The 14,698-nt window shown below is 44.8% G+C and overlaps 1 protein-coding gene across 1 annotated transcript in view; it reads left to right on the forward strand.

Moving 5' to 3' along the window:
* Positions 1-10,132: 10,132 nt before the first annotated feature.
* DSTN (destrin, actin depolymerizing factor) overlaps positions 10,133-14,698 on the forward strand; it is a 37,660-nt gene continuing 33,094 nt past the window's right edge. Inside the window, exon 1 of the mRNA XM_057529176.1 lies at positions 10,133-10,272. Within this exon, the coding sequence (XP_057385159.1) occupies positions 10,270-10,272 (3 nt within the window). The 5' untranslated portion in view covers positions 10,133-10,269. The remainder of the gene's footprint in view (positions 10,273-14,698) is intronic.

Raw genomic sequence — 14,698 nt, forward strand, 5'->3', positions numbered from 1 at the left:
GAATAAAACAAAACCCTGCATTTTTTAATAAGCAGGAAAAAAATACAACAAGGCGATTTCTGTTCTGTAACTATTTTTACTGCTTTTTGAGTCAACCAGCAGATGACCCAGGGCCCACCTGTGTCACGGCTCGTGGCCGGCGGCGGGGTGTTGTTGCTGGGGCCGCCCCCGTGACTGCTGTCTCTGCGCTGCCAGCATCACCATGGCCACCTGCAGACACACTCCTGCCACGGCCTCTGGGGGTGGGGAGAGCCCCCCAGCAGGCTGCAATGCTTAATAATATAAGATGAGCGAAGAAGCAAAGGGAGGAAAAGTACAGAGGGCCAGGCCTTCCAAAGGCAAAGTCCCGGGTCCTTGGCACCCATACCGGGCCCCTGGCACAGCCCCTGGTTAACCTCGCAGTTTCTCTCTCCGGGAAGCTGGAGATAAGCTTCCCAGCAGCTGGGGCAAAGGGCAGTCGGACGCAGTGTTTGGCCGTGCTTGTGTTCCAGGCCAGCTGGGCGGTGGCTTCTTTACAAGAGCACGGGGAGCGACTTTAGCCATTTCTCTGCCCTCTGACCTCCCCTGCAACGTGTTCCAGAGTCTCGGCCCTGGGGGTCTGCACCTATCCCAACATGGCCTCCTCTTCCAAAGGATGGATGCCTTCGTCCCCTGAGACTGGTTGTAGGCGGGTCATCGGCCTGACCTGGCAGACTGACAGAAACATCTTTTCAGACTTGATGCCTCTTCCCGGGTGCCTGGCCTGGGCCCCTCACAGGCTTCACAGTCCCTTAATCCATTTTATTTGAGGCATGGAACTGTGGTCTGAGCCTTTCTCACTTTATTTCCTTTTTGGGGGGTGGGGGAGTGGGGGGGGGCATGCTGCGCAGCTCCACTTTATTTCTTTATTGGTCCTCCTCACCATGGATTTACTATGACTCCAGACTGTAAAGTGTGTGTGTGTGTGTGTGTGTGTTGGGAAAGCCAATCCTAAAGAACACTACTAGTAAGTAAAGCTGCTCTGTTAATAAACTTACAATGGTTGCACAGGATAAAGTAGCTGCAAGGAAGATTTAAGCTACTCATTACTAGGTTTTGCTAAGTTGTTACACCAGCCTTTCCACTGGGTATGAATATTCGTATATATTTTTTTTTTTTTAGAAAATAAAATCAGCTGATGGAAGTTAAGGTAATGCTGACTTTGTTTCATGAGATATAAACTCTACTCAGGAGGAGCCCAACCGTTATTTATGGCTCAGACTTTCTAAGTTTTCTCTGAAACAAGCTGATATTCTGGATTCCCAATATTCTCTCCAGAATGCCTAGTTTCTTCTATACAGAGAGGTGGAGGAATTTTTACTCAGGAAGGAAATTTTTTTTTTTTTTCCTAAGGAGAAAATATTTCTAACTGTACCCTCATGAAGTATTTTCATTATATTAGCCAAAAAGAGTCTGGACTAAATAAAGTATAAAACCAAAGGCATTTGAAATGGCTTCCAGCCAGGAAGATCCGGCAACCATCTCAGTTTCTGGACTCAGGAAAAACAAATGAGATCGTGGCTGGCCAGGAAGGCCACCGCACAACATCCAGGAAGTGTTTTCTGCTCTTTTTTCTCTGAAAGCTTGGGAGTGGAGTCCCAGTTTATTTGTTGACTACACTGTTCTTGTTTCTTGTAACCATAGAGTCTGGTTTAGTTGAGTGTTTCTTATGTCAGGCTCCTGCCAGGCCAATATTTATCATTTTAGAAATTTCCATGAGTCATAAAATAAACCTGAACCCCGCTCTACCTTCTATGGGCACTTCTTTCCTAGAGTTGTTTAAAATAAAAAGAAAAAAATGCTGAATCTGGAATCCAACACAGCATTTATCAGACCACATGCATACTTTCTCTTGCATCAAGGGTCCTTCTCTGAGACTTGAAAGCCATTGAAGATGTGCAGCCTGGTGCCTGACCCCTTCCTATCCCCCAGCCCAGACCCCTCTCCAGAGGGCCAGGCTGGGGCTGGGAAACAAAGGAAGCCGGAGAGGTCTGAAGCCAGGAAGTGACTCACTGGCTCATGGGGCGGGAAGGAAGGTTTCCCACAGGAGTGAGGAATAAATGATCATAGTGATCAAGTGATTCCTTCCAACTCCAGCGTGGAAAATCTTGCGAGTGGACCACCTCTTAATGACTGAGCCTGAATTTACTGACCAAAAAATAAAAATAAACAAATGACTGTAAGACGTGATATGTTAGCCTCTCACTGACATGAAGAGTATGTGACATGAATGCTATTTTCTCCCTTTGTGCCCATCAGCTCCCTTCCCCCAGGTGTGGGTGGCTGAGAGAACCCCATCAGGCCACCGCCTGGACAATTACAGCAACTTATTGATTTTGCTGTAAAAATAGGCCCTGTGTCAAGAGCCCAAGGCCTGGAGTTTATATATCAAAATTCGAGGGTCTGCCTTAGTATTACTAGAATAGGATACTCTACAAATTGCTAACACTGTGCTAGATACTCAATAAATCTTCTCTTTAGTGCATTTTTGAGCTAAAGGGGTTAAATTCATCAACACCTTCAGTTTGCAGGTGAGGACAAGGAGGCCCAGAGAGTTATGTTGTACGAGAGGTTACATGGCCAGTCAAAGCTGGAACTGGTGATGGCGGTATCAAACACCGCATTGGAAGACCGATGATGGAAATACTGGCGTCTTAGAGGCAAAAGCAAAACAGTTATAGCAAAAGGCCCTGGATTTCACATCACAACCTCTGTCCCTTGGCTGTTTCTGGTCTAGCTGTCTTTGAGCCTGCTTTGAGTTCCTCACTGGGCAGAGCTGGGTATCTTGGGCTGGACCATCATTTGACACCCCTCCTCCCACCCCCAGAAGAAGGGAAAAGAGGAAAGGTAGGAAGCACAGCAGAGCAGCCTCTCAAAGCAAAAACAAACAAACAAACAAAAATTCACATTTACATCTACCTAGGTATCTTAGTCCACGGAGTTTAGTTTTTTGGTAGAAACATTTGGTGCTCTTTCCTTCCAACCATCAGTCCCTGAGGGAGCCCCTCTCGCCACCTTTCCGTACTTGTGTTCGCCAGCCTCAGTGAGAAATCATGTGGGGAACTTCCTCTCCTGATATCTCACCCATTAAGCTCCAGTAACATCTCCCTGCTAGGATCTGCCCCTCCAGTAGGAGTCTGAGAATTCCCAAGGGATCCTGGGCAGAGTTGTTCTTGGCATTGATCTGTTTGCACTCGTGATCTCCTTGTGGCAGGGCCCATGACTTATTCATCTTCGTGTTCCTGGTGGCGAACACAGCCACAGCTGGCACACAGTAGGGACCCAGCTGTCAAATCTAACTGAAAAAATCTTGCAAAGTGGCATCCCACTGTGAACGCAACGTTTCGCCTCCAAACACAGACTTTCATTTTTTTTACCATTTACCTCCTCTTTTTCATATGAGAAATTCAGTTGGTAAAAATAGATGGGATGACGCAAACATCCTTTAAAAAGGCCAGGCTGCTAGGACTCCTACTTGGTTAGTGTGTATTAGATTGAACCATAAGAAAGTCCTGTTTTTGTAAGTCAAAGATAGCTGAGTTGAGCGTTGCCCATTTTCTAGGTTCAGACTAACATAAGTGAAAATAATATAACTACAAATACACCGCTTTTTACTTTTCATCAGACTCTCGAAGGGAACGTTTGGCCCAAGAGGGATGAATAACCACTGGTCGGGGTTATTGTGAGACTACCTACTCCATTTTCTCAAGTATCAATAGTGCACTATTATCTGAAAAGCACGTCACAGTTGTTCAATTTTTAACATTATAAAATAGTGGTATATGACTTTAAGGATTAATAGAGAAATCGATAGTGTTACCATGTGGTACTACATTGTTCCCATGAATGTACTTAAATATATTTAGCCCTTTCCTAAAATAGATGCCCAGGCCCCTGGGGCTGCCTGATCCAGCAGGACTAAGCTACAGTAAAGGAATGTCCAGAATGTATTTCCTATGGCTTCCATTTGCCTCGTTTTGTATAACCGCCCACCCCCCATGGTGTTAAGGAAGCAACAAGGGGTCCCTAGTTCTCTTGTTCAGCATCACTGTGAGTGACGTCACGTGGCGTGATAATAATAATAAGCAGATGGCTTATTCCTCTGGGCTCCTAAGGAACATCTCTCCCCCTAACCTCATCTGTAGAATGGGACTAATAATAATATCGACCTATGGCCATCACCACCAGTTATCTCCCAATATCCATTTCCCCTTCTTCCTTGGTAAAGGAACCCCAGTTTCTTCGCTGAGCACGTTGCTACTCAGAGAAGAGACCACACTTCCCAGCCCCCCTTGCAGCCTTATGACCAAGTTCTGGTCAGTGAGATGAAAGGAGAAGCCTTGTCTGGAACTTCTGAGAAGTTTCTTTAAGAGGGAAGAGGCAGAGGTCACATTTCTACTTCCACATTTAAGGAGTCTGCAGCTCTGTCCTAACAACAAGTAAGAAGCTGGACAGACAACTCTTCTTGGATCCATAAGAGAGAAGAGAACACAGGGCAAACCACCGCCCCCAAAGTGGAGACAGACGGGAGAATCCAGGGAGCTGGGGTTAACCAGAGCAGTCTTATGAGGGGAAACCACCGGGGAACCAGTGCCAGGTGGGAAAACCTGAACTGTGATGGACAAGTTAGGGGAGGCTCAGTGCGGACAAATCTGAGGGTTAAAAACTCCCGAGAGACTCAGTCACAGGGGGACCCTATGCTTTGCCTCCTGAAGCTTACCATGTTCCCACAGTAAATATCAGAGAAAAATCCCCTCCTGCTTCCAGCAGGGCAGGGCAACGGGAGCCACTGGGAAATCCTCCAGAGCACTTTGTTCTTCTTAACAAAGCCTGCCCTCAGGGGAAACTAGTTCACCTGAGCCTAACCAGTCAGGATTTGATCAGAGCCTAACTCATCTGGGTAAGGGAAATACCCACCTCCAGCCCACTCTAGACAACTTGGGGGTGGGGGCAGGAGTGGCTGAGAAACACTTGTGCCGTCCACAGAGGCACAGGCTCAGTAAAAGACTGAGACCAAAGCACAGGAATATAGAACACTTCCCTTCCCCTCACACTGCACCACCATGTTACTAAAGGCCTATTCACCACAGTTCCTTTTACCTAGGACATTGTGTCCAGCTACCAAGAAAAAATGACAAGGTATACCAAAAGGCAAAAAACAAACAAACAAATAAAACCCACAAAGAAATAAAGAATGCCTTTGATGGGCTTATTAGTAGACTGGACACAGCTGAGGAAAGAATCTCTGAGCTAGAGGACATATCAGTAAAATCCTCAAAATCAAAAAGCAAAGAGAACTGAGACTGAAAAATACAGAACAGAAAATCCAAGAACTGTGGGACAGCTACAAAAGGGGTAACATACATGTAATGGGAATACCAGAAGAAGAAAAAGAGAAAGGAACAGAAGAAATATTTGAAACAATAGTGACTGAGAATTTCCCCAAAGTATTGTCAGACACCAAACCACAGACCCAGAAAGCTAAGAGAACACCAAGCAGGATACGAATACCAAAAAACTACACCTAGACCTATCATTTCAAATTACAGAACATCAAAGATAAAGAAAAAAAATCCTGAAAGAAGGGGAAGAAAACATTTTACCTATAGAGGAACAAAGATAAGAATTACTGACGTTTCCTCAAAAACCATTCAAGCAAGAAGAGAGTGAAGGGAAACACAAAGTGTTGAGAGAAAAAACCCACCAACCTCGAATTCTGTACCCTGCAAAATTATCCTTCAAAAGTGAAGGAGAGGGACTTCCTTTGCGGTCCAGTGGTTAGGACTCGGTGCTTTCAATGCTGAGGGCCCGGGTTCAATCCCTGGTCAGGGAACTAAGATCCCACAAGCCGCAGGGCATGGCCGAAAAGAAAAAAAAGAACTTTTACTTTTCTTATTCTTAATTGACGGATTAATGGATAGCAGTTTGTTTGAAATAACAGCAACAATGTATTCGATTATATATGCTTTTGTATATGTCATATATGCCTATCTATGCTTAGATATAAATGAAATGAATCACAGGAATAATATAAGAGGAGGAGGGTATTAGGATTATTTTGTTACTGTAAGGTACTCACACTATCTGTCAGGTGGTGAAGCATTATTTGAAAGCAGACTTGGATTAGTTGTAAATGTATACTGCAAACTCCAGGGCAACCACTAAAAAAAGTGAGAAAAGTATAACTGATATGCTAGGAAAGAATAGAAAATGAAATCATCTAAAATGCTCAGTTAAAGCCACAAATGACAGAAAAAGAGTGGAAAGCAAACATAAGAACAAAGAACAAGGGCAACAAATAGAAAACAGTAGTGAATATTATAGATATTCAACCAGCTATATCAATAATAATTTTGAAAGTCAATGGTCTAAATGCACCAATCAAAACACAGAGATTTTCAGAGTGCATCAAAAAAAAAAAGGACCCAACTCTATGTTGTCTACCAGAAGCTCACTTTAAATATAAAGACACATACAGATTAAAAGTAAATGGAGAAAAATATACCATGTTAACACTAATCAAAACAAAGCAGGAGTAGCTACATTAATTTCAGACAGAGTCGACTTCAGAATCAGGAAAGTTCTTGGGAATAAACAAGGGGGTTATATAAAGTTAAGGGGTCAGTTCTCCTCTAAGACATAATTCTTTATGTGTATGTTCCCAACAACAGTGTCAACCTAAGTGAGGCAAGACCTGACAGAACTGCGAGGAGGAATGGGTGAATCCATTATCGCAGTTGGAGACTTCCAACACTGTTCTATCAGACATGGACAGATCCAGTAGGCAGGAAATCAGGAAAATCAGAAAGCAAGCTACGGGACACCACACACCCTGCACAAAACCATGACACAAAGCACCGACAAAAGCAAACCACAACACAAAACACCTGCACGTGGCTTATTTCTCCATAAGGCCATTCACCAAATTGATAGCAGTGGTTACCTCTGGGGAGGGAGGTGACGCTGTGGGGATGGAGAGCAAAAGTGCTCTGGGGGCTTTTCTTATTGTATCTTGGAATCTTTCATAATGAGAACACACTCATATCTTACTTACATAATTAAAATTATTTTTAGAAAAGACCACAGACATAAATAAGGGTAGGGGAGAGAGAATAGGTGAATTTGTGAAGAGGCAGGAAAGAAGATAAAAATAGTTTTTCTGCAATATATACTGGCAGGGTTATGTCCCCTCGCAGGCTTTTCCTGATCATTGATTAACACATCTCCCTTCAAGTGCCTCATTAATGTATATTCTCCCCTGCCACTCATATTTATGGTTTAAAATGAAAGAACCTATATGTTCACAGATGGTTACACATGCAAAATGTTTTCTAAATTAGAAATGGAACACACTCAGTCTCATATTAAAGGGGATACCTTATGTTAAAACTCTTTCCCTCTGTGGGATGAGAAGGAATGAAAATATCTAGGAAACTAATGTGTAAAGGAAGAGGTTAAAGTTCAATGGAGTCTTAAGAAAAACGGGGGCTCATTTTAGGTTAAAATGAGCTGATATAGAAGTTTGCCTGATGGACTGTAAAACATCTTCAGATACTTCACTGACTGAAACAAACATGTATTAAACACCTACTATACATCAGGGGCTATGCCAGTCCATATAAGATGCATCCTAGGGACTTCCCTGGTGGCACAGTGGTTAAGAATCCTCCTGCCAATGTAGGGGACACAGGTTCGATCCCTGGTCTGGGAAGATCTCACGTGTCCCAGAGCAACTAAGCCCGTGCGCCACAACTACTGAGCCTGCACTCTAGAGCCCGTGAGCCACAACTACTGAGCCCGCGTGCCACAACTACTGAAGTCCACGCGCCTAGAGCCAGTGTTCTGCAACAAGAGAAGCCACCGCAATAAGAAGCCCGCGCACTGCAACTAAGAGTAGCCCCCGCTCGCCGCAACTAGAGAAAGCCTGTGCGCAGCAACGAAGACCCATCACAGCCAAAAATAAATAAATTTTTAAAAAATGCATCCTAAACACCCCTTGACCTCAAGGATCTCTCAATATAAAGTAGTGATGGTGGCAGCAAATGCATATATAAATTACAGCTATACTAACAGTAGGGAAAAACGTTAAGACCTCACTATGGAAGTGTGGTCTGAGGACCCGCAGCATCTGAATTTCCTGGGGTGACTGAGACCCACTTCTAAACCCTTGAATTTGCATTTTAACAAGATCCTCAGGTGGTCTGGATGCTTATCAAGGTTTGAGAAGTGATGAACTGTGGGACTATAGAAGGACCCACTCTTGATCCCTTGGGAAGTGGTCAGAAGTCTCCAGACTCTTGGGAACATTCCAGGATGAGAGACCAACAGGCCCGTGATGTTGGCAGTTAGAGCAAGAAGGATTCTGGAATGAGAAGTTTAGTCTGAAAGGAAATTGGGAACTTTGGAAAGTGTGGGAGACAGGACAAAAAAGGCAGGCTGAGGCCAGAGGCAGAAGGGCCAGACTGAACTGCTGAGATTTCTGGAGGAAGCCACAGAAAATTTTAAGCAGTAAAGTGACAGGATCAGATTCCTCTATTTGGCCATAACTCTGGTTGCAGTGAGGAGGACGAAACGCATAAGAGAGGCTGGAGCAGGCCCGACTTGCGTCCTTACATGAGCACGATTCAGTTTTGAACAGAAAAGAAGTTTTTGAGGACTCAGAGATGGAGGGTGGCACTGAGTCCCGGCCGACAGGGAAACACAGGGCTTCAGCTGCAGCTGGATACAGGTGGGTTCTTTCTTCTCAAAGTGCCGATACCCACCAGCCACATCAGCATCATCCGGGAATTGTTAGAAATGCAAATTCTTGGGTCTCACCTGAGATACATTGTCAGAAACTCTGGGGATGGGGCACACAAATCTGACTTGGAATAAGTTCTCTTTCACATTGCAAACCACTGCTCTAGCCTGCCAAAAATCTTGTAGTAGGTGCTAAGGCTTAGAATTGCCACAACTTTCTTTCTTAAAGAGAAAGCAAACACAAAACAGGAGAGTAATGATAAATGACTCTCTATGTCTAGGGGCCAGAATAAAAGCCAGATATAACCTAGATTTTATATAGTGCCCAGGAAAAGCAAAAAACATATTTACCATCTTGTCCAAAAGCCTCACATTTGGAGAATTAAAATAGTTCTGGTAGAGGCCTGTTAAGTTCTAGGTAGCCTAAACTAAGTAAAACTTAATCATCACGGTTGTAAATTCTTTGTTGCCTTTATTCCCCAGAAAAACACCCTCAGAAAAAGCGCTGGGATTCCTTCTGGCCCTCTGAAAATTGTGTTTCTGATGCAACCGCCCATTAAAAAAAACGCAATCCCAAATTAAAAACCCCCAAAACGGAGCAGCAGGGCTGGCGCCACCATCCTGAGGCATCTCTGCCGTTTCCCAGCCACACTGCTGCGGACTGCAGTGCTGCTTTCCCGGGCTGTTCCCAAAGACAAATAAATCACTCCTTGTTTTTTCCAGACCTGAAATTAGCGGTGACTCAGAGCGCTCTGAATCGCCACAGTCGCCTCGGCAAAGAGGAAAAATGTGCAGATTTTTCCTCTCGCCCGAGGGCCCGACGTGCCGGGCTGGGCCAATCAGGCGAGGATGGCGGGAATCGCACCAAAGTAGGTAAAAAATGCGGGACGCGCGGCCCCCGCGACCGCCTGCGCCCGTGCTCCCGCTGGTCCTTCCTTCGTCCGTCCCTCCCTCCCTCCCTGCCGTCCTCCCTCCTCCCTCCCGTCTCCTCCGCCGCGGGCCCCGCCCCTCTCACCCCTCCCCTCTCACCCCTCCCCTCCCAGGCCCCGCCCCTCGCGGCGGTGCACACCTGGCCAGGTGGATACTTCCATGTAAGGGCAACGGCAGCGCAGTGGGCGGGGTGCCACGTGGCCCCGCCCCGGTGAATGGGCCACCGCCCCTCGCCCGCAGGTGCCAGCTGAAGCTCCGCCCACCTCGTCCGGAGCTGTTGGGGGAGGACCTCGCCCCCCACCGACAGGCCAGAGCTGGTGAGGGGTACCCGGTGCCCCTTCTCCGGAAGGCGAGGAAGACCCCGCCCCCGTGGAGTCGGGGTTGGGGGGCCGCCGGGGCGGGGCGTTGCCAGGTCGGCCGGTTGCGTAGCAACGGTGGGCAGCGCGTGACGTGCGCCGCCGCGTTGGGGCCCGAGGCGCCCGCCAGTCCCTGGGAGGCTAGCGGGGCTGCTGAGAGGAGGACGCTCCGCAGACTTGGTGCTCGCCGGCTCCCTCTCCGCGCTCTGCGACCGCCGCAGCGAAGATGGTGAGCTGGGGGCCCGGGGCGCCGCGGTGTCGGGGCGGCGGCGGCGCGGGGGTACCCGGGCTTCGGCCGCCGCGGACCCGCTGGGCCCCGCGCCGGGGCGGCTCCCCGGCCGCTGCATTCTCGCCGCCGCTGCGAGGCCTCCGCCTGGCCTCGGTAGCCCAGCCGGGGTCGACCCCCCGCGCCGGCGACGCCGCCCGGGGTCCGCCGGCGCTCCCGGGTGGGGGCCTCTTTGGCGCACGTTTCTCAGAGGCCGGGCGCGGGCGGTCCGTGACTCGGGCGGTTTCGGCCCCTGAGGTCTGTGCGTCTCGAGGAGGGAACGAGGCCTTTATTGAGACACCTGGGGGGCGAGATGACCACCGAGCGTGACCCCCGCGATTCCGAACCGGGCCTGCGGTCCTTTGCTGCCGCCCCCGGTGGTCCGCGTCCCGCAGCTCCTCGTCCTGCGCGTCCGGCCGGGCGGTGGCCTGTCCGGCCTCCATGTACGGTCACAGATTTTCTTTTACCTGCAAACAGGTTGGCTCTGCCAGCATTTAGCGTGCAGGGGGTGGGCATGATGGTGGGATGCTAATAAAAGCAAATGAAAAAGCTCTTTGAAGTCCATTAAGCTATCCGAGTCGCTAAAAAGTAAACAGATGTTCCGCATATTCTAGTTGTTGGACTCTGCTTAATTCACGTATTTTCCCCTCTAAACTATCACTCTCGTTTGCTGTAGAACCGTGCTCTTAAGTGGACGAACAAGTAGAACATTTTGTCATTTTCTGTAGTCTGCGCATACTGTTACCATTTTTGGTCAATGATTTGCAGGCAAAGGCTTACCAGACTTTGCTGGAAATATTACACTGTTATTGCATCTGTCTGCCTGGAAGCAGTTGGTACCAGTTTATCTTCCTACACAATGTTTTCACTGAATGACAATTTGGGTTTTCTTACGGTATTGCACCTTTCAGGGCTATGCAGACTGGCTCAGTGGTGTTAGAAAATTAGAGATTAAACAGTAGTTTCTGGATGACTGAGGATATGTAGTACGAATTTGATGTTGTTCAGTTTTTGGTTCTTCTTTGGGTTGACTTTGTAAGCTACAAAGAAGATCAGCATCTTACAACTTTCTAACTTCTTTAAGATTATACTACTTTGTATACTACTTTATGCTAAAAGACTTAATCTAAGGGCTTTGAGTTTTCATAAATTTAAGACCATCCACTCTGACGAAAGTGCTTTGAATCAGGCTGGAGCCGGCTTTAGTGCCTTCTGATTTGACATAACTTTATTTTCTGTTTGGAAATAGGACCAAACCTGTTTACTTTAGCTAAATGCTTAAACTTGAAAGCTTAGCTTTCTTATTTCTATACATTCAAATAAAATGAAGAGTCTGTTTTAAATATTTATGGTTCGGAAGGAGGAGGAGAAATAAAAATTAATCAAGATGGGTGATTCCGAGTACGTTTCAGACTTAGGGAGGTCGGAAGAACTTATGAACTACTCTTGTTAGGATGCTTGCAAAGAAAGAGAGTTTAGAATACAGGTGACCATTTTTATTTTATTTTTTTAATTGACACAGTTGACTTACAATGTTGTGTTCATTTCTGCTGTGCAGCAGAGTGCTTCAGTTATACATATATATACATTCTTTTTTAAATATTGTTTTCCATTATGGTTTATCATAGGATGTTGAATATAGTTCTCTGTGCTATACAGTAGGATCTATATATAAAAGTTTACATCTGCTAACCCCAACCTCAGTCTATCCCTCTCCCAACCCCCTCCCCCTTGGCAACCACAAGTCTGTTCTCTTTGTCTGTGAGTATGTCTGTTTCGTAGATCAGTTCATTTGTGTAGATGACCATTTTTAAAGCTTACTCTTGTATTTAGCCTTATGAGCACAGAGCTTCTCCCTTCATTCCAGCTATTAGAGAATATTGTGAAGATGTAAGTTTATTCCCTGATTTTAGCACTTTATCTCTGTATTTGAAACTGTTTAGATCTGTTGGTTAGATACTTGGTTCCAAGTTTCTAAGATTTTTTTTTTTTTTCAGATTAAATTTTAACTGTTGATGGATTTGTTCTACATTAACAAAATCACCTCCTGGTACTCACCAAGTCTTCTCGAAGCACTTGGGAATAAAGCAATTTGAAACCAACTCAGAAGATCACCCTGAGCACTTTAAGATGAGATTTCATGTTTTTAAAGTCTCACTTTACAGTGCCAAAAAAAAAAAAAAAGCCTACCCTCCACAGGAACCACATCTACACACTCCAAACAAAACTTTGGTGTGCGTGTGTACTGGGTGCGCCAGCTTCCTCATACAAAGATTATTTACCAGCCTACCATCAAATTCCTAGGGTTATCTGCTGAGTAGTTCTTCCTGTTGGGTATGGATTGAGACATCACAGGAGACTGGCCTAGCTCCTCTTGTAACCAGTGGCTCTCTGGGAAGTCAGAGTGTAGTCTTGTCCCTGAAACAGTAAAGGTCTGCATGATAATCTAACCCTTAACCTTACCCTAATCAGAACTCGGCTCTAACAAACTGAGCTGTTGGCTCAGACTGAATTACACGTGTATTCTTCCACTTGATGATTAGCAAAAACACTTACTTACAGCAATCTAGTGGAAGAGGTTGGGCATGTGTTCCTGTGCCTATTTAACATATTAGAAAACAGCCTGTAAAGGTTTAATTGACTTGTGGCCTTTTCTGACTCCACATCAGGTTTTAAAATAATGTAAAAATTAATTTGGAAACATTTTAAGCAGGAAGGTACACAGAATAATAAGTTCCTTTGTACAAAAAAAGAAAAGGTTAACTTTTTGCCACATTTCAGGTTTTTATGTTACCATTACAGGTAAATATGCATCTTTTTCCTCATCCCATTCCCTTCTCCTCCCAGAGGTAACCACTCCTGTGTCAAAGACGTAATGTACTGGCCAATTAAGGAGATGATTTTTGCAGGTTATTGCATTTGAGAGAACATTAATTGAAATGAAGGGCATCTCAAAAACAAAAACAAAAAACAAAAAAAAAGGACAGAGACCTGGGGCTGGTAAACTGAGGAGTCTTGAGGAAGCCTGGGGACAGGTCTTAACCTGGAAGTAAGCAAGGGCAGGATCCTTTTGTTGCCCTGAACACAAAATGATGGGAGTGAATTTCTTAATCTTCACTGCTTTTCAGGAGCTCAGGGCTCAGGTAAACTTCAACATAGTCACCTGAAACTAACACATTTCATTGATGTTTCCATACTTTCAGTTGTACATGTATGCATCTGTAATAATATATGTTGCCTTGATGTATTTTAAAATTTTATATAAATGTTATCATGCTTCATGTATCCTTTTGCAACTTTGAAAAAAAGAACTTGGTGAGGTTTAGTTCTAGTTTGCCTCCCATCAGCTACTTTCAGGAGCCTGTTTCTCTATTTTCACTACTTGGCATTATGAGACTTTGAAAACCAATCTGATAGGTGTGAAATGGTTTCTCATTCTTTTAATTTGCATTTCTCTGATTAGCAGTAGTTGAGTATCTTTTCATTCTTGTTGCAGCTTATGTTTTTACATGCATGCGTGTTCAGTGAATCTGACATTGTGTAAATACTCCTCACGTCTTCATGTAAACTCATTTGTGGAGCCATAAAGTAAATCTAACCTTAAAAGAAAATCAGCGAGAATGTGCTTGTCAAAGCCAGACATGCATAATGAAGACCAATATACCTTGCCTCCAGCACCTGCTTTTCTTTGCGTGCCTCTCAAGCTGCTAAGGAACAGAAGTTCAGTACTCTTAATTCTAGCCACCTGCCCTTGTGAGGCCCTGGTGTGGTAGAATGCACAGTGATCCAGAATAGAGTTCCGTCTTTGCCACAGGCCGTGGAGATTAACATCCTGTTCTATACTTATCCTTTTCTTTCTTTTTCCTAGGCGGTACCTCTAGCCAAAATGTTAAAAACAAACACACATGGGATATACGGGAAAACTGTACTTTCTGCTCAATTTTGCTGTGAACCTAAAATGTCTCTAAAAAATAAAGTCTATTAAAAAAATAAAACAAATAACCATAATCGTTTTTCATAAATAGAATTGTTTTAAATCAAAATGGTGTTTATTGTATACAGGAAGACTCTAAACATTTGTGTTTTTATTTATGTTAATGTAACTTATATTTTCTTTCAGTAATAATTAAGATACTTTGAGCTGAACACCACATTTGAAATTTGAAAAAAAAATTGAAACTCTTTAAAAAGCGTTGTTTTAACATGGACTTTTTTTTTTAATCTACAGAGTAATGCTCTAGTCTGCATAACTAGGCCTGGTCTCTGTCATACTCTTTGCTATTTGCATACCTAAACCACAGAACATAATAAACCATAAACATGGTGCTTCTTATTTAAGCATCTTGAGCTACCTTTCCACATAGCCTAATATTCCTCTCTAGGTTTCCTA

The sequence above is a fragment of the Balaenoptera acutorostrata genome, chromosome 15 (genome assembly GCF_949987535.1).
Source record: "Balaenoptera acutorostrata chromosome 15, mBalAcu1.1, whole genome shotgun sequence".
NCBI lineage: Eukaryota > Metazoa > Chordata > Mammalia > Artiodactyla > Balaenopteridae > Balaenoptera > Balaenoptera acutorostrata.